The 20583-nt window shown below is 34.8% G+C and overlaps 2 protein-coding genes across 18 annotated transcripts in view; one reads left to right on the top strand and one right to left on the bottom strand.

Annotated features, from left to right (window-relative positions):
• Positions 1-17031, bottom strand: part of LOC145934141 (uncharacterized) — a 37742-nt gene extending 20711 nt beyond the window's left edge. The window contains exons 1-5 of one of the 16 annotated variants that reach the window (XM_083034457.1): positions 15332-15518; positions 15161-15217; positions 14421-14568; positions 8768-9047; positions 2186-2453 (exon numbers count right to left, since the gene is read on the bottom strand). In XM_083034457.1, the coding sequence (XP_082890583.1) occupies positions 2186-2453; positions 8768-8787 (288 nt within the window). In that variant the 5' untranslated portion in view covers positions 8788-9047; positions 14421-14568; positions 15161-15217; positions 15332-15518. Of the gene's footprint in view, positions 1-2185; positions 2454-8307; positions 8721-8767; positions 9048-14420; positions 15519-16877 lie in introns of those variants that run through there. The other 15 variants (XM_083034458.1, XM_083034454.1, XM_083034455.1 and 12 more) reach the window with 15 other exon arrangements.
• The window catches only part of LOC145934153 (beta-keto L-gulonate decarboxylase), a 36584-nt gene extending 16025 nt beyond the window's left edge, over positions 1-20559 (top strand). The window contains exons 1-7 of one of the 2 annotated variants that reach the window (XM_083034485.1): positions 18102-18118; positions 18773-18917; positions 19007-19105; positions 19189-19367; positions 19465-19756; positions 19852-20018; positions 20282-20559. In XM_083034485.1, the coding sequence (XP_082890611.1) occupies positions 18827-18917; positions 19007-19105; positions 19189-19367; positions 19465-19756; positions 19852-20018; positions 20282-20458 (1005 nt within the window). In that variant the 5' untranslated portion in view covers positions 18102-18118; positions 18773-18826 and the 3' untranslated portion in view covers positions 20459-20559. Of the gene's footprint in view, positions 1-18101; positions 18119-18772; positions 18918-19006; positions 19106-19188; positions 19368-19464; positions 19757-19851; positions 20019-20281 lie in introns of those variants that run through there. The other variant, XM_083034484.1, reaches the window with a different exon arrangement.
• Positions 20560-20583: the final 24 nt, after the last annotated feature.

Here is a 20583-nt window from a genome sequence, read left to right as displayed (position 1 = left end):
ATTTTCCAGAGTAATATAAAATTTTTGACGTGGAACTTGAATTTGATACTTAAAATTTGACAAAAATAAACTGAGGAGGGTAAAATAATTGAGATATCTCTGTAAGATATATTTTGATATTCTCCTAAGATTAGATCCCTCGCTCGAGGGGAGGCTAAACGTCAATTACGTCACTGTCCCCTTCCTCTCTTTCGCTCTCTTATTCTTATTTTATTTCATCATCCCTTCGCACGCGCTCCCCTCGTCACGAAGTAGCAAAAGGGCGACGATGCGGCGTGTGTATATGCGCGCGACTCGATAATCCGAACGTGCGTGAGAGAATAAAATAAAAATAGCTGGCTCGTCGCGCGCGAGAGAACGGCTGTAACGTAATTTCTTCTGCCGCTGAGCCGATCGGAAATCGAATCTCGGCGCGATTTTCAACGAGCGCCCGACATTTTCAATGACAATAGCCCGGTGGTCTGCAGCGAGCGAGATCGGTTTCTATACTATGTAGTCGCCATTTTCGTGAAACGGTGAACACACACACACACACATAAATGGTAGCTATCGAGGAATTGCGAATTAATGATTGCACCTCGATCTCGAAAACAGAACAAAATGAACGGACAAGAAACGCCTTTTATTTATTTATTTGCCACGTTAGATCTTCGTCATTTTCATCTGACTGTTTTTAGTGAAAAATAGGAGGAAATTGATGGTCCTCGTTGAATATCTCAGTCAGTCCTCTGTTTTGCGTGATGGAAAACTTGATCGAGTATCCGAGAATATTTTTAGCAGAGAAAGCCGCGGAGAGAAATATTTAATACATATATAGATTTCCGAATCGTCGAAGTAAAAATTTATTTAAGAAATTGGAATCTCTCTCTCTCTCTCTGAAAATGTATGTCTCTCGCAATATATAAATGTGACACGCATACTTTATTCTCACACAACGCTGCGCATATACATACGAATAATTTTATAACAATTAAAAAAATTATTATAGAACCGGATGGATGTATAAGCGAGAGAGTGGAAGCCTTTCCCTTTTAGAATTAAAAGCAATTTGAAAATGAGAGGATTAAGGCAATTAATTGCGAAGCGTCTCTGCGAGCCGCCTCGATTATATAAACGCCGCGACGTTATTCAGAGAACGTGAAAATACTGTAGGTGCGGTATATTTGTTCATTCTCTCTCTCTCGTTACTTTTAAACGAACCACCATTGTCGATCGATCACTGGTAAATTATACCGACCCAGCCTAATTGCGCTCTTTACATAATTATCAGGGCGCAATGCATGCGCACGTGTAGCTTATTTTCGCCCTTTACTTTAGACAATGTCGAGAAATAATGGTTCGTAAAATTTGAATTTCTCGGCGAAGTTCATTTAGCTAGCTACAAGACACGCCGGAATTAATTACCCAAATTACGTTAATTACGTTAATTACGTAAAATATGGAATTTTTAAAGAATTTTTTTAGAATGTTTACATTATTGATATTAATATTAATATCAGTGTTTCTCGCTCAACTTCTTTTTCTTAACAGCTGATAAGAAATTTTAAATGGAAAGTAAAAATGGTGCGATTAATTTTATGATTTATGGTATAAATATAAAGTATATGTATATTCAGTATAAGAAGATAAAATTGATCAGGTATTCGAATCGAAATAGAATTAACTTGTTTTGCCTTTCTGAATTTATATTCAGTCATAAGGAACAAATTCGAATAATATTATTGCAGTTTTATTCGACAGAGTAAAATCTTTTTAAAATAAAATATCAATTCTACTTCGGAACAAAATGTTGATTGAAAAATTCCATTTTAATAAATGCTTTTTACTAAAAGTTAAGCGAGAAATATTGATATATTAATATTAATATCAATAATGTAAAATGTGTATCGTTGATGAATAAAAATTTAAATATATTCATAAATGATACTCTGTCAAAAAAAATATTTCAAAAAGTGTATTTTTTCATTCTCTCTCCCAAAGTCGAATCGGAATTTTATAAAATATTTCCTCCACTCTGTGAGAGAGAAAATTGTATCGAAACTGAAGTAGTTTTGGTTTCGGAATCTGGTCTTCTTCTATTCTCTCGAGTTCAATCAGAATATTTTAATATTAAAAGTGCGTCTCTTTCGAGTAAAAAATATGATTTCGTTTCGAATCCTTAATTAATTAGGGACCTTTTGCTCACCTGCGATTCAATGTCCGACACCTCCTGACGATAGATCAGGATGTCGTGGAGGGTGTTGGCGGTCTGCACGATCAGGGCGAGAATCGGTATGAAGGGCAGCACCAGCATCTGCAGGAGCTGGATCCGCCGTCCGCGACGGTGGGCCGGATCGGTCGCGCGGGCCCAGCACGACTTCTTCCGGTTCGCCTTGGCCCCCGAAACGTCGTCCGACGACAGGCTCCTCACGGAGCTCACTTCCGCCATGCAGGAACCGTTGCGCGGCGACATGCTGAAGAGACCGTAGTGAAAATTTAATCTTGCGGTCATTCAATTTATCCTTCTGACTTTGTAAAAAATTATTGCGGAGAAGGAAATTTCGTTTACTCGAGGCATGCTGAATATTTCCACGCGGGAGAGACGTCTGGAAAAATCTGACTTATGTCAAACAAAGTGAAATAGGGAATTTATTATTTATTTGCAAATGATGAAAAATATATATATATTTCGGGCAAACAGCATCACAGAAAATACATGCGTGGTACAGGCTATATATATTATAGAAAGAAAATAATAATAATGAATAAGAAAATAATAACATGTCATTATTTTAATTAGTGTATGAAAAATTCTAGAATTCTAGAACCTTTTTAAATATGATTATTATTAAATTTTAAAAAATGAAGTCTATTGTATCTTTAAAGTCTCTATAATTCAATAATCTTTTAAAATTTAATGATTTCAAAATTTCTGAATATATATGTAACACAAAAAAGATCTAAAAATGTAAAAAAAAACTCGAGGAGTCGAAGAACTCGAGAATCCAAATAATCTGAGAATCGCGAAGAGAATTCAAACATATAAAATTCCATGGTTCGACAGGCCAAAAATAGGACAATTCAATAATCCGGATACATGGATACATAATCGTCGTATAATTGAAGCTTAAAAGCCAGGAGGGGAGGGAATTCGATTAAAAATCCATTATCAGCTCGATTGTTTCGCGGTGGAATTGTTCGCGATGAGGGTCGAGCTTTTATTTCCGACTTGTTGGGACGATACGTCACCTCGTATACGTCCGAGCTTTCGCAATTGCGATAATAATGACAAGCCGACGGATAACAAGTTCGCCGCCCCGTGGGTCTCTGTAATTAAACGCGATGCGAGCATGGAGATGCTTCACAATCACGCTACCCCGCGAAAAAAAAAGAGAGCTTTTCCGTTCAAAGCCTTGCAATTGCGAACTTGCAATTTGAACTCGATAACAGAGAGCGTAACTGTGTCCTATCTTTCTTCCCTTTCCCTTTTTTTAAATAACCACGTAGCTTGTTATTCTCTGTGTAAAATCTAGAAACTCGATGGTCTTTCGCCTTCTTTTTTTTCTCACTTCGATCCTTTACTCTGTCTTCTCTTCGTTTTATTGAATTCTGAAGAGAAATAAAACAAGTACAGCAATATCTGACATCGGTATCGTTGAGGATTAAAGGAAATGAGGAAAAAAATTTGTTGTCTTGTTAAAAATTACGTCATATTTAGTTAATGTCTCGAATTAAATTTCTCCGAGAGTCTCCGCTTTGTGATCCGAAATGACGATCGAAAGTTTCGTTACTTATTTCCATATCTCGATTTCCGCGAAACATTTTTAACGGCATAAATGACATTACGCGTTAAAGTGGATCAATTTCATTTTGCCACGATTTATTCTACCGTTAAATCGAAATGGCTCGTAAACGCAACGAGAACTGGAATTCACAGCGCGAGGAAAATTCCCAGAGGTAAAATAAAAATACTTTGCTACCGCGCTCTGTTTCATCTCTCTCTATCTCGCCTCGTTATTTTCAGAATTCACGAGAGACAGAGAGAAAGAGAGAAAGGGATAAGCGATTTCAACGAGCGAGTCTCTGACTTCGTTGCGAGTCTTTGATGTCGGTGCCGAAGGTAGTAAAGTCAAAAGCTGCGGTTGAGAGCAACATCGTCTTTCTGAATAGCGTCTGATTGTAACACATCGGGAAGGAAAAAATTAATAATCCGCCGATATATATTCTTCTCCCGCTTGTCAACGGCAGGAAACTGCCGTCGTCATAAAGCGGAGGCGAAATTGACGCAGTAGTATTAATTTACGTTGAAGTAAAAAAAAGCACCTAACGCTTCTAAAAAAGTAATCGATAAACTACATATAGATTCTCTTAGGGCTTCATAGGTTTTTTTAGCTTCAGACAGCTTAAAGGTCCGAAAAAAAATTCTATTTTTAATTTTAGGTATTTTTTCTATTTTTTAAAATTTTTATTTTAATTCGAAATTTTCAACTATTCCGATCTCGATTTTTGCGACGCAATATTTGTATTTTTAGATCTTGTATGTTTGCGTGTTTCTGGATCATCACGTCTTTGAAACAAAAAACTCATTCCTGTCAGATTTAATTAGATGCACTTATTCATCTCTTTAAACATTTAATTTTTTTGAATTATAGGAAATAGAAATTTAAAAAATTTTTTAATGTTTGATAAGACATTTTGTTGTCTACTTTTTTTGGATGTTTGCATTCAAATATCATCGACTATTTTATTAATCTTGAACGAATATCTTCTACTGAATCTAATGAATATATCGTATATCTTGGGATAATCACGGTCCTTGAACCATCTAAAGAAATCGCTTTCTTGGTGACCGGACCTGGCCACCGAGGGTTGTAACGCGATGCACACAATATGCATCTCCGTTCCACTACCCTTTGCCTTCGCGCGTAGTGTGTAACACGGTAATAAACTGCACTACAACAACGTCGATGCATAATCTAATGGTGTGTCGCTGCTGCCTGTTCTGGTAAGGGGGTAAGAGGGAGGACGGCCACCTTACAGGCAGTTAATTGCAACTGAGCGCCTTGCTCTACCCTATCACGTTACCAACGACATCGGCAACCTCGTATCGAAATCTAGTAACTCGTATCGATTTATTGAATTAATTTAATATTCGCCGAAAATCTGAAATGCATCTCGATATCCCATAAATTTCGATATATCTTCTCGCAAGAGGAAGATCCATAAAAGTAATACTTATAATGTTTCTTCTCAAACAAATTTTTGAACGACAGAAGTAGGCATAAAATAGAGAATATCTAAAATGGAAAATAGAAATATTTACGTTTATAAATATTTATGTTTATATTATAAATTATTTATAAAATTATTTCTCTTCTCTTTCTCTCTTAGCGTACAAAAATAACTAATATAAAAAATAATCTTATATCTATATGTTAATTAAAATCTTATTTGAAATATTTTTAAATATTTTAATTTATTTCTTGTTGTTTTAAATAAATAATTAATCGAAATAATCTTCTCATTCTATAGATAGTAAAACATTTAAATATTATTTTTATACAAACTGGTACTATTTTTTTATTTGTTTCTTTCTTATAAACTTATGATTTTTAGAGTCTGCCTTTATTCATGTTTTATTAAATTATTAGAAAATTATTTTTAAGAACAAAAATAAAATAAATTTTTCTACAAATAAATTAGAATACAATTTTCAAATACGTAATATTTAAAATAGTATAAAAAAAGTAATATTTGAAATAAAAGTACAAGTTTATTCATGCAAGTACGAAACATTTAAAATATGTTGTCAAATAAAAAAATTGCTGATAATTAATTTTAAAATTAATATTTTGATTATAAATAAATATTATATATATTTTTAGATCTCTTTCACACATCTTTGAAGAAAATAAATTTTTAAATGTATATTAGGCCAAAATGATTATTTATTTCAATAGTCTACGTCTGAAATGTGTCCACTATCGAATAGCGATTTATCGCATTCCATTCTTTTTTTTAATAACTAATGATAACTGAGATTGCGAGAAAGAATTTACGGGAACGAAGGAGCCATGTCCGAGAAACTTTGAGAACTACATGAACACACGTTGAACATTGTATCTATAAGAACTTGCATTCTACGATAAATGTGTTCTCGAGTTTCGAGCACTAGCCATCTTTCGAACACCAAAGTATTCTCGACGATATAAAGATTGTTCTTGTATCGCTAATGAATCTGGCAATCATAAATCCGAAAATTCACGGCAAGAATTGAGAGAGAGCATCAGAATGCTCGGGAAAATCATCGAAGAATTTACGATCTTTTAGTTTTATCATTGTTTGCTGGAACAATCTGTTTGATGAATTGTAGAATTCTGAAAATTTTATCCCATTTAATCCTTCGAGCTTGGTATGTATGTTAGAATGCGAAGATTCGAGGAAATGAAGATTGTATTCATCTTGCATGATTGTTCCAGGAATAAATTGTAAATTAATTGTACGAGACTGCTAATTTTAGAAATCTCTCCCATATGCGCGTGACAATCTGGGACAAATGTCACATGATCGATAGGCATTAAATTCGATGCTGACAAGAATGCAGCGGAGGAATGCGATGCAATTACAAAGAGGGCATTTCTGATTTCTTTAAATATATATTCACGCCGTATATTTTTAATTTGATCAAAACACTTGTTTATTGCAAGTGGATTTAAAGGGCTACAATTTATTTATTGAATAATATATATATATATATATACTCTTTCTTTCTTTCTCTTTTATGTAGACATACATAAGGATAATACAAAATAGAAGAAAACTAGAAATAAAGTGCTGCCGATTGCAGCATTTACTGCAATCGGCATAAAATCTAAAAGTAACATCTAAATATGCGTAATAATAAAATAAATAAATAATGATAATAAAATATAATATTGGATGATTGCAAAAGTTCGTGCCCGATTTGCATAGATGGTGGTAATAACTTCAAATCGGGCACGAACTTTTGCAATCATCCAATATTATATTTTATTATCATTATATAAGCTGCGTTGAAGAGATTTACGCAAATATTTACGCGAAAGAACTCCCTCTTATATTTTTATTATAAAAATATATACACACACACATTTTATTTATACTCAACATTATACACACACTATTAATAATAAATAAATAATACTCAATTAACAAATATTATACACGTATAATTGAGTGCTATATTTTTCTTTGGAATCAAAGCAATTTCTATTTATGGCCCGTGCGAATCCCACAATCGTGACGATCGAGCCACGTTGTTAGCTGGCAATCCCTTTCGCATGCAAGCTTCATCACGCACAACTACGATCCGCGATCCGCAAAGCTGTCGAACAATGCAAATCGTCTAGAAGCTGCTCGAAAGCTGCTTTTCGTTATTGAGTGGCTGGGTGGATTAACGGCTTCGTCGCGTCAGGAAACTGAAACGCTCTCTATCCATCCCCCGCGTTGTAAAGCACATCCGGCGAGAGTCTCCAGCTCGTTTGTATTCCCGAAGCGAAGAGAGAGAGAGGGAGAGACTGTTACTCTCGTAAACAGGTAGGATTAATTAAGCCCTTCTGCGCGTGGAATTATTCGCGCTATCGGCGAACGTTGCTTTATCGGAAAATCCCGCTTAACCCTTCGTTGCGAAAATTAATTATCTCGCGTTGTTGTTATTGTTGTTTACTTTGTAGTTACGGAGAGGAAGAGACGATCGCGAACAACGTATTTGCGTGCAATACCTGGGGTTTAATAGCGTGCAGTTTGTACCCCGATTGCGATTGTAAAATGGAAGTTCATGCGAGAGCTCCAGTTGTTTGCGATACAAAGCCACGGGGTATAAAGCTGCGGTGTAATAGAATAGGTCCCCTTAGGCCTAGAATATCTTTCATCAGATGAGTTTCTTACGTAATTTTAGATTCCCTCTCGATGATCGTCTTTTTAATCATTGTCAATTTTTTTTCTATATTAAATACCTTTACAATCGACTTTTAAATTGTATTTTAATTGAAGTATACAATCAAATGAAGAATAAGATTTCATTATATATTCGCCGGCACTTTTTTCTGAAATTCTTTTTCTTTATTTTTGACTGCAAAAATTCTCTCTCTCTCTCTCTCTCTCTCTCTCTAACTTTCTCCTTCTCCCTTTTTTGACGGATAAGAAGAGAGTAGACAGAAGTTGATTTAATATGATACATCGTAGCCTAAAAGCGTGTAGCGTTTGTGTCGCGATTGAGACGACACAACATCCGTTGCAACATGCATAATGCAGTTTCTCAGATGCTTCTGAAACGCGAGACATACTCACTCTCGACACACAGCGAATTAACGTGCAGCCATTAGCAAGCCCGGTAGAAGCCGGCGAGAAGCTCCGAAGGGTCCGCCAGAAAGTTGCGGCGGAGGCTGGCGACCGAAGAGCAGAGGCATCTGCTCGACATCGCGTCGGAGATGTCGATCAGAGATCAGATCGGGAGAAAGGCGGGATATACACGATCGTTTCCATACTACTTCGCTCTATCACAATCTCTCGTGTTCAATAAATCTTTATTAAATCGCGAACCACACGTTCGGTGAATCGAAAGTCTCTCGTTGGTACCCTGAAGAGACTATATGTACAAAGGACTACCGAGTTGCTTTCGGGTCATCGAGCCGCGTAAACCCGCCTTTCATCGTGACAAGGGGTGTCCGATCATCAACCCCGCTTCTCCCCCGGGAAACGACTACGTGTAGACGTTCGTTTCCGGAAACGCGGTGTTTCGCATACTCACTCGTTGTGTATGGTGAGCATGACTGCGGGCCGCAGCGGCGATGTCCGCCCTCGCCTCTCGCTTCTCGATCTCGCTCTCTCGATCCTGATTCAATCCGGCGGTCGGAATCCGGGGCCTGAATGGCACGGACACGGCCTCGCGAGCCTATTATCTCATAGAGGAGACGGCAGTCGTCGTTGCTCGTCCTGTCCATTCAGCCGCGACATAAAGGTGCGCGTGGTACGGAAGGGGGCAAGGGGATGGCCGCACCGTAAAAAAATATCTCTCTCAATGGCGACCGCTACAAAATAATGCGAGCGACGCCTGCAATCGTCAGCGCGAACGCGCCGACGATCAAAGCGGCCAATCACTTTCGGGGCACTTTCGCGCGCGGACGGATATACAGGCTTCGATGGACGCCTTTTTTTGGGTCGCATCCATCGTTAACCCCCTTTCCAGTTTTCGGTGACGTCGATGCGAGCGACGCGAATGCTCTATTTTTTTTTTTCTTTTTGGGAGGGAATGTTTGGACTATTTTATTCCGATCCAATGTTGTGCTCAAGCTTGTTGCGAGTCTTCATTTAAAATGTAACGCAGAGATCAAGTTGATCAATCGCAACTATGTCAAGCGTCCTCGAAATAAAAAGCTAGCTCGTGAGTAAAACCCTGCGTGCTAAAAATCTCTACTTTTACGATTTTAATGGCGGATGTTGGGACGAAACAAAGAATACAAATCAAATATCCACTGAGAAAAGCGCGGAAGATATTTTAAATTACAAAGAGAGGGCAATTTTTAATTTTAATTTTTTGTTCACAGCGAAAAATATTGTTCTAAGTTGATCTAAGTTTGCCGTAATGAAATTTTTAGTGGTTTAATTTAGAGTGGATCTTTTGCGCGGAGAAATTTTGAGAAATTTCGAATGAAAATAAGAGGCAGAGTCCATTTACTAAGAGTCCATTTCCGTTAAAGGAATCCACAGAAAAGTATTTCTGTGCTTCACGACGGCTCGCCTGTTACTTGTTGTTGAGTGTATCTAAGTGGCTCTTGAATCTAATGTCATGATAGAAAGTCGGCGAGGCTTGAAAGCAGAATTCTATCTAACGCATTTTCCGTGGTAGACAAAAATTTTTTACAACTTATTCCCGTAAGAGCAAAATGTTGATAAGAATTTTTGTTGAAATTATTCATCCAACTTTTAGTCTTCGAAATTTATTCAGATTATCTTTACAGTCGTTGAATTTATTTTTATCACTATTTCCATTTCAATACTCACAAGAGATAATTAAATATTATCGTAAATTAAAATTAAGAACAGTTTATCAATTATTATTATATTATAAGTCTTTAAATTTTAAATATATTGATATATTCATATTTACTCGTCAATTAATTATAAGATATATACACATAAATTAAACATAATTTTTAGGCATTGTTAAGTTTGGACGCGATTATCGTTTGAAATATTGAAAATTATTCTTATTTTTACATTATAATTATTCGTCGTAATAAATCTAATTTAATTGTGATACATATCGTACGAATTAAATGTACAATGGTCTATTATATCAGAGAACTTTATTCGATTTGGCATACTGGCAAGAACCCTCTACCAAATGTTGCACACACATAAAGCGAAGTTCATTGGCGCGTATCAATTAATTAATTGCTCGGTCAATTGACCCATCGGCAGTATCGAAACTACACGTGCTAAGATCGAATGTTAGGGTTCAGTTACTGATTGGATTCGTGGCTTTCGAGTGACGAAATTTATCGAACAATCGGAACCGACAGACATAGATAATAAACGAAGCGGAATTTGCGTTGAATTCAATATCGTAAATTAATATTTCATGTTTTATATTCATTTGACTACAAAAAAATCTATCTATAGCGAAATGATCAATTGCGACAGCCTAAAAAAATAATAAATCAGAATTGAAATTTATAAATTATTTTGACTAAAAATATTTCAACTTTACAAAATTAAAAAATTCGATATTTTAGCAAAAAATTATAGAAAGCCTACACATTCATATATTCGACTTGATACAATTAATCATTTGTGGAGCTTATGAGAGATAAAAGAAATTGCTTTCTTCGAAACATATATCATAATTTCTTCCATCTATGTTCACGATACGAAGTGATGATGGTTGGTTGTTCTAGTTTCAAAGTATTGGATATACACGTCGATAAGATTATGTCAAGCAGCTGAGGTCTTTCTCAAGTAACGCGCGAGAAACATCCATAATAGAGTTGGGACTTTCGGAAAGAAGTGAAACTTTTATGAATATCACGTTTAAGGCTCCTGGGTGCTCACCGCGGCCATATTGGATTGTGACGCCTCTGACGTCACGATTTCGACATGGTCGGAAAGGAGCCAGGAGCCTTAAACGATCATAAATACAAACGCCGTGCTCGACTAAAAGCACATTCTGTCGTAAATCTTGTTTTCCAAAGAATATGCATCAGCTGTTCGTGTCAATCGATCACTTGTTACGATCTAATTTACATATATATTTTACAACTCGGAATATTAAACGCGTTTTTTGGAGGGATAGCAACGTCTTGATCTGTTAAATGGAGCCCGCAAGAAAAATGATTTTCTCACGACAGTATATAATCTTCCCCTTTGTCCAAAGTCTGTCAGGCGAGAAATTAACATGCCAGGAATAATCGATGAATCTTCATCCACCGAGGGAGAAAGAAATCTTCCTTAATAATAAAAATTAGCATCATGCGAGATCTCGAGTCTTCGATAAATATCACAAAGTATAATCAAACGCGCGGATTCGAAACTTTATTAAAGGCGAAGAGAGAGAGAGTTAATTCAAACTTGAAAAGATCTCTGGAAAGTATGCTATTTAAATAATTATATAATTAATTAATATATATAATTTTCACGACATTTCTCGCGAGGGGGAGAGATCGACGAAGAAGGAATTTGCGCGTATATAGTGATTCGCAATCTCCGCGACATATCCCGCAAGTTAATCTTATCTCGGGGCTATTCTTCTCTCATCGGTAGATCGACGGCGATCAAACGCAGAAGGGACAGATGCTTCCGGTCGCGTCCGCGCGACTTGTTGACATTCATGCCGCTACGTCGGTTTTATCGATAGCCAGCACTGCTGCCGGTAGTTCTCGCGAACGATCGAATGGTTCTGACGTTATCACTTCCGCTCCGCCAGCCTTCGCAGACTCCAGCCTCGCAAATGATAACGACGTCATAATATCGATAACAAAAATAACGGCAAGGTCGAGCGTGTCTACGAGGGAGGAAGATTTGCTCGAGGCTAATTAGCGATTGAGTAGAAATTATCCGGTAATTAAGACGACATTTGCTCCCCCAAATCGTACGGCGTGTCAAATCGAAAGTGATTGCTTTTCTTCAAATTATCTTTCCTCCGAAATTCTGTTAATCAGCAAAAAATACTTAAACATTTTCGAAGTTAATTATAAATCTGTTTCTTTTTAATTGGTCCAAAAAATCTATTCACCAATCGAATTATATCGCGTTCTGTTATATGTTGTTACATAAAAATATCATTGATATAACGTATAGATAAATTTATACAAAAATGCACAAAGAGAAGAATACGAATGATGTAAAATAATGATAAATAATGACTCTTCGAAAAGTAAGCTACGGAACGTAATTAATGGAACAAGTATAGTGCGAGTTCGTCTCGAAACTCGCCGTTAATTAGGCTAGAGTTCCTAGACCACAGTTATGTGCGTGTGAATGTGATTCCAGCTGACTCTATGCAACTGACAATGAGTTGTGTCTGGTTCAGGACACGTCCCTCTCTAATGTTTTAGCGAGTCGGACAACGACGGACGAGGCATAAATTACTACGCATTTATGTCTCGCCACGTGTATACCGGGAGGCAGCGAACCGAAATCCAATTATGATCCCGAAGGAGGAGATGATGCTTGCAGCATCCGTCTTCCCTTCGGCTTCTCCGCTTCATCGAGAGAAGTAGTTACAGTCGATAATTGCGATCAACTAACACTGGTCATCCCGTAAAACATAGCTATAAAGAAAATTAGGGCACAAATATTTCCGTGTGTTTTTTGCAAAGAAAAGCTAAATATTTCGCGACAAATTTTAATGATTTTTTTCTTAGATCCGAAATATCTGTCAAAGCAAAAGTTCTCTTAAAATTGAATATTATATAAGTCTTTTATATATACATGTGCTAAATTATTTATCCAATCTGCCTCTCGGATACGGAAACCTAGTTAAGTACGGTTAGTTAAGCGACTTTAACGCGAGCGTCTTTGAAAGGACCCTCGTCTCGTAGTAACAACGCTCTTAATAGCACGTGTTAAAGCGAATGAAGTCGCTGCTCCTTTCACAAACTTCCGCGGTCGCGATTGCAACGAGATGGCAAAGCTCTCCTCTCGAAAACAAAAGGGGAGTCCCGATTTTTCCAACAATCAAACTTGTCGGTTTGCGAACGCGCCGCAAACTAAGTTATAATAAATGTTACTCGAAACAGAGAGCGTGCAAAGCATGATGGATTCTCTGTGTTGCAACGTGATAATTATTCAGAACATGAAAAGATTCGTCGAATATATATAATATAGATGAGTATACAAATACTGTTCTACATAAATTTCATAATACATATTATGTATATTTAGTGTCATTATTTTATACTATATTATATATCATTCTATAATTTTTCTTATCTATATATCATTATGCTGCTATATTATTTATTATGTATTTTATTATTATTCTCCAAAGAAGGGAATGATGAGGTATTAAATGCGACGCGAATTCGACTAATGATGACATCTAAATGAAGAGAATATGTTGCACTTCATATATAAAACATGCATTAAAGTGTCAACAAAATATTAAATATTGATGCATCGAGGGGTCACCATTAACAGAACTCTACTGCTTTCGTGTTACACATAAAGAGATTATAAGATTAATTGGTATCGTCATGATCATATCATAGAAAGTATTCATCCATTAACCGGGATTAACACCGATTGACGACCCACTGGTGTAATACATCAAATTTCGATAATAGTCCAACGCCCGTAAAAACTCCGCGTATCTTAAGATAAAATGTTATGAGAAACGAGACATGAAAAATTGTATCAAGTTGGAAACTTTGAAAATATTATTTCCAAATAAGTCGAGACTAATAACAAGCTAATAACAGACTTTTACTATAAGTATATTTGTATCGAAAATTATTTATTGCTCCCTCTTTCTACTTCGTATATATTTTTAAAAGTTAACATCTAAAAATTATCCAAAAATATCTAGCTTTTTCTAAAATTTTTATTCTTGACACTATTATTATTTTAGTTCTATTTGTAGTTTTTCTATGTCAAGTTGTCCTTATTCTTTAATTTTTTTTCTTCAGCAATGGCACATGTTCGTCATTAAAGCAATATGAACGAAGCAATAATTTTATAAGCGACATAATTCAGATAAGCGAACTTTTTGAGAAATTACTCAATAGTTTGAGAGTTAATTAATTGAATTTTCACGCGACATATCCACCGGTGGGCCGAAGTGCATCGTGCAAGGGTGACATCCAAAAAGGGGATGGGGGGCACTTTCGCCGAGGTCAGCCTCCATGATAGATACGTTAGAAGGAACATCTCGCGCACATCTTAATAAAGAAAATTGCTCTTACGCGTGTACAATCGAGGAGAACGAGGGGCACGTGGTCGAAGTCTCGAGTACTTTGTCCTCTTTCTGTTTATCTTTCTGTTTATCGCCCACTTCTACCTGTATCTCTCCTCCTTTCCCTATTCTGTACCTCTGGCCCCAGAGAGAAAGCACTTGAGCCAGAAAACTCGATTTTTCAGAGAAAGGACTTATATGACTTATATCACTTATCTAATCGCTTAGAATATATCACTAACGAAATATATTCGAATATTTTGCGGAAAGATTTAATATCAATAGATAGATGAATTAGATATTCGTCGCTTTGCTTGTCATTTTAATATTATTAATAAAACATTGAATTTTTATCGCTTCGAAAATTTTACGAGAGGATTTCGCGAAAACATCATTTTTCTCAATTATAATTATAATGCTCGGTTGTATTTTATTATTTTGTAATTTTGTAAAACAGAATCAATCAACTCGTACTACTGTTATAGTTAGCACACGATGAAACTTATTAAATAAATTAATTGGACTTAATTGTCAATTCAATACTAAATCTTGCAAATGCGTGGATTATTAAAAAAAAAAATAAATAAATAAGTTAATCAAATCAAGTATATTTGTGAATCAATCGTTTCAGAAAGGAGATACGATTCCAAAATCCTTATATTTCTCACGAAAAAAAAAAAAACATACAGAAAAATCATAAAAAAGTAGCGTTAATTACGATATTGCATATATATACGCAATCTCGATTACCATGTTATTTTATCCCTGCTCCTCGATGTCCCCTGCGTCAAGGGCTGAAATAGATACCTTTCAACAACAACGTTATGTTTACATTAAGAAGAAAAAAGAAGAACTATTTTCTTTTTTCGAATGTGTGTAGCCCTTTCTAAAACGAGTGCTTCATTTACTGAAACTATTTACTTTTGGAGGCGATTGCGTCAAGTGCTTTTTCTTTGGAGCTCGAAGAAATTAGATCTCTCCCTTCTCTTTCCTATCTCCCTTGCTCTCTCTTTCTCTCTCTATCCCCCGCGAACCGAGCGCGACCGCGTAGCACGCGAGCCGATGCAGCCGTCGCCGCCGGAGCAAACAGGTGTTCCCGCGTGGAATGCGCGACCGCATACTGAACGCCGACACGCGGCGACGGATCCGTCCCTCCCCTTCGGGGTGTGATCCCCCTTCGGCGCGCGCGTCTGCAACCCCGAGAGCGGCGCCACGACGTGAACCACCCCGAGGTCCGATTGCGTACAGATATTGGCTTGTAAACGCTTAATTCTGCGCATAATTTTGCGGCAGCTTCGAGCAGAGGTTCCCGAAAGTGCTTGTATAATCCGTCTCGAACGACGGATGACTTTGGGCATGATTCTTTTTTTTTAATTCTTGTCTTTTATTTCTAGCAATTTTGTAGCAATTATTGTCATCGGAAGTAAATAATTATCGACATCGGAAGCGAGAAATTGTGCTTCGAAATAACTTAATTCTCGCTGTACATGTTATTTCGTTCACGTTTGATTATATCGATTTTTTTTCCCCTCCCGTTATCTTTCATTGTTAGTAATAACTCAATTTACGTGTGCCCTATATTTTCAAGCGAGAATGGATCTTATGACGATTGATCGATTCATTTTTTTTTATTATATAGCTATTTATTAATCTGCGAATCGAAAAAGAGACATTCTTTGATATTCTTTTTTTTTATCAATCTACTATATTGATGTAAAAAAAGAAAATTAATTTATTTTGACATATTTTGCATACAAAAAAATTATATTTTTTGTTTCTGACATTATGATTCAATGTTTGCTGTGAAAAATTAAAAGATAATATGCCGAATTAGTTTTCGAATTACAAAGCGAATGAAAAAGAAGAATTTTTCGGGAAATAAATGTAATAAATAAAATAATTTTGAGCAGCTAAATGATTGTGATATTTTTCAAGCAAACTTTATTCAACAGAATTATAATTTAAGTCTTGATTACAAAATTTATTTAAAAATCAAAATTTGCCCTTTGGACTATCAGTACAAAATTTTATTTATAATTCTGTCATAGTGTAATATAAAAAACATTTAAAAAAATAAAACACACATGTACAAAATACACTATCAGGGGACACACATATACATTAAAATGTGGCATATAAAATTATAAGTAAATTTCTGCCTTAATTTTGCGTCACAAAAAAATCTAAATTATCTATAAAACAAGCTTAAAATAAAAAGACTCTTATCTTTTCTCCTCCGTAAAGAAAAAAATATTGTGTTTGTTCGTTATTGTTGCACTGGTGAACTATTGCATTAAGTTAGAGTGAAACAAAATATATTTGTCTCATTTATATTGCACTAGTGTGCACTAATTCATCAGTGCAGCGATAACGAACAAATCCATATATTATTTTAAATATTTAATATTTAATATTTAATTCTCGATCCTATTTTTATTTTTAAGTGTATATATAAAGAAAACATTACCTGTTCCTTTTTTTCAAATTGCACAGCCACACGAAGAAAAGAAGATATAAGAAATTCCTTCTAAAGCCTCTCGCACATTGTTCGCATCTCTGAATTTGGCAAGGAAATGGAACGGTCCATTGAATGCAACATCGATAACAGTTGAGAGATGAACAATGTTGCCTTAAGATGTATTTGTATGCGCACACACACATATACACATATATGATCTTCTAATATCGTTTATTATGACCACTCGTATCACGGTCTGTAAATACACTGCATTTATATACGAGCTTCAAGCCTCTATATATATACCTAGATATATATACATATGTAATTGTATTCATGTGTGAAAGAAAAAAATTACAGCTACGCGCGAGAAATTTTTCTGTTTTTATTTCTCTCTACACAAAAACATTTTGATATTGATGTCCAAAATTATATGTTAAAATTTAAAATAAAAAGATGCATTTAATAAAATGTACAATCAAATTAAATCCATATGTAGGGGAAATGGGTTTCTTTATTTACAACTTATTGTTAGGAATATAATGTATATATGCATCAATTGGTGATTTTATCGACAGTGTCAATTAATTTGGTCAAATGATTGCTACGTAATTCCTGTAAAATAAATGCAGATAGCAGTACTAGACGAGGCTTAAAAGGCCACATTGCTTTCATTTGACCGTATATCATATATGCAAGTTTGAATTTGGCGCCTTTTTACATCGACATACTATTTCCAACATGAAAATAAATCCGTGAGTTTGGCCGGTATTCATAGTCGGTTCTTATATTTAAGACTGTCTTAAGTACAATCTTAAGATGTGATTAACCAATCATAGAGCCGTATTTGCATCTTAAGACATTACTTAAGACGGTCTTGAAATAAGAACGGACTATGAATACCGGCCTTTGATAGGGATTTCAGCCATAGAATGTTTATATGTATTGGCCAGATGGCGAAGCCAAGGCTTATTCTTTTTTCTCAAATAAAAAAAAAAAAAAAAAAGAAGGCCACATTGCACGTGAAAACATTTTTAGTCCATAATTCTAATCGCGTAAACAAGTTAGTCATGTACGATAATGCTAAGCCTAAATGATAAATATCTTTGTACAACTTTTGATAAAATTTCATATTCTGCTTACAATACAATATTGTGATTAAAATTAAAAAAGCTTTACCATTATGAAAGAAATAAAGAAATTATGGTCTGAATTAGGAATCTGTCAATGAAACAGCTGTTCGAACATATGTGCGTGTAATATATGTATGATTTGTGCATATTATATGTGCTCTACTTTAATTCTATATATGAATGACTTTTAATATTTATTTTAGTACTGATAATTAATCTCGGAACAAACTGTATATATTGTATATATAGTGTATACACGAGGAAATATATCATTCGATAATATTTTTATAACAAGCATTTCTTGGTAGTAACATAATATTGCGCAATAAACATAGCGTGCAAAATTTACATTTTACATCTTACATTTACATTATTATGAACTTAATTTTTACAGACATTTTTTTGCTATAAATAAAATACATTTTTTAAAATTCGTGTATTGATACTTTGTTTATCTAAAAATGTTTATCGTTTATTAAAAATGACATATTTACACACACTAGTTTCTCCTGCAATAACTTTTTTTAATGACTTTTATTATATATATAAAACTCTTATTTTATATATATTAAATATAATCTCATCGTATACTTAGAGAGTATATGTAATAATTTATATATCTATATATGTAATTCTGTGTTTTTCACAAAATTGAGAAATCTTATCAGTGTTATTGTGTGTATTGTGAGAGAAAAAAATCATATCTTGTGATTAGATAAGACTATCAGTGACTGAATATATAGTTCGATACACACATATAATTCTTCGCAGTACCATTCGCTGATCCAAATCCTATCACTGTGTACTAGTTTGCTGGTTTTCAAAATGGATTCAAACATAAAACCTCTGGATCCATCCGAATTAAATATTACAACAAAACCATTATATCAACCTCCTCTTGACGAGTTAATAAATGGTAATTATAAAATCTTCTGGAGACAGTGTAAAAGTGCAGTGGGAAATTGCTATTAGAAATAATGTAATCTTTATTGTATTGCGTAACAGTCTTAGCAGAAGGATTGACTACCAATTTTGCGGAAGCCAGTATTGAGATAGTTGATTGTCCTAACTTTGATGGAAACCCTTACAGATTTTACCGGGAAGGTATTAAAAAAGAGAGAATACAAGCATTCAGAGATTGATCTCTAACTCTTAATTTTTGAAATTAAGAGATTATTCTTTTTTAGGTTTGTGTGGTAATCCAATTATTTTGGATGTTGGTGGACCAGCATACCTTCTACCAACTGCCCAGAAGGACAAGTTTTATGATATTAAATTGTTACTACGTCACTTAAATTACAATCATAATGCACTTGTCATTGGCGCAGGAGCTGGACCGTGGCCACATACACATTGCAATTGTGAAGTGTGTATTATGAGTAAATTATCTTAATTAAATTACCAATATCTCTTATTCGAGGACTAGCAGAAAATATTAATATTATATAAAATATCAATTTTAGCTTATTATGAAGCTAAACATACAGGTAAATAATAAAGTTCAACCAATAGATAACGGAGTAGCGAATGGAACGCATTATGCATTTGTAAATAAGTCCAATGGAGAATGCATACTTGAGCGAATAGGTGCCAATGAAGATGAAACAACTTTTTCGTTAATGGCCAATCTATATGTGTGCGAAGGCAACCCAGGAAAAGTCATAAGAGTACGTGCTAAAAAGCGTACCGGAAAGCTAGACTTTATATCGTGTATGCAGAAAGCATTGGAGAATTATTATAAAGATAAACTTGTTGGTAGGTCTATCGCAAATTACATATGCCACTGTAATATAAAGTGAAGCATAAGCACTCAAATAGTTGTTAAATATCTATAACATCTACAAATTTAGGCTTGGGTGGTATGTTTGTGATGAAAAATGGGAAAGTGAAGCAACACATTATGCAAGATTTTTCGGACACTCCATTGAATACTGAAAAACAGCTTAACAATTGGTTACGTTTCTACGACATGGAAACTCCTTTAATAGCTGTTGGTACATTTGTTAGCGCTGAGACAGTAAGTAAATTTCAGTATAAAGAGGAAATATAAAAATTTATATAATATAGGTACACACGCTTGTGTGTTTCATATGTGAAAAATTTTAAATCTGAAATATGTATATGTGCTATAAGAAGAGAAAAAATATATCATACATTTATAAATATAATAATTAATATAAACTTCAAATGCGTGTGTGTGTTTGAAGTAATTGATTTACAAATTTATATTAAATAATTATAAGCGTTTTTACTTTATTCTGAAATAAAATATTTTTTTAGGAGTTAGATCTCAGGGTTCAGCATTTTCATAGTGCCTCTGATGAGACAAAAGTAGGTGGACATTATCACATTGATACGACGCCAGATACTATTGAGTATGAAGGCTACTTTAACGTAGCAGCTACTCTTTATCGCGTCGATCAACCTCCTAATAAATTGCAGTTTGGAAAAGATTAATCATTAAATTGTCGCAGCAGATTTTATCAAATAACTTTACTTATAAGCCAACAAACTGCCTCATCTAATTGCAGTGAAAATATGATATATTTTATTACAAATTTATACAATTTATTTTTAAAAAA

The sequence above is a fragment of the Prenolepis imparis genome, unplaced genomic scaffold (assembly GCF_030444845.1).
Source record: "Prenolepis imparis isolate NDT839.2.m4 unplaced genomic scaffold, iyPreImpa1.0 SCAF_3, whole genome shotgun sequence".
Lineage (NCBI taxonomy): Eukaryota > Metazoa > Arthropoda > Insecta > Hymenoptera > Formicidae > Prenolepis > Prenolepis imparis.
This window is presented reverse-complemented; position numbering and strand designations above follow the sequence as displayed.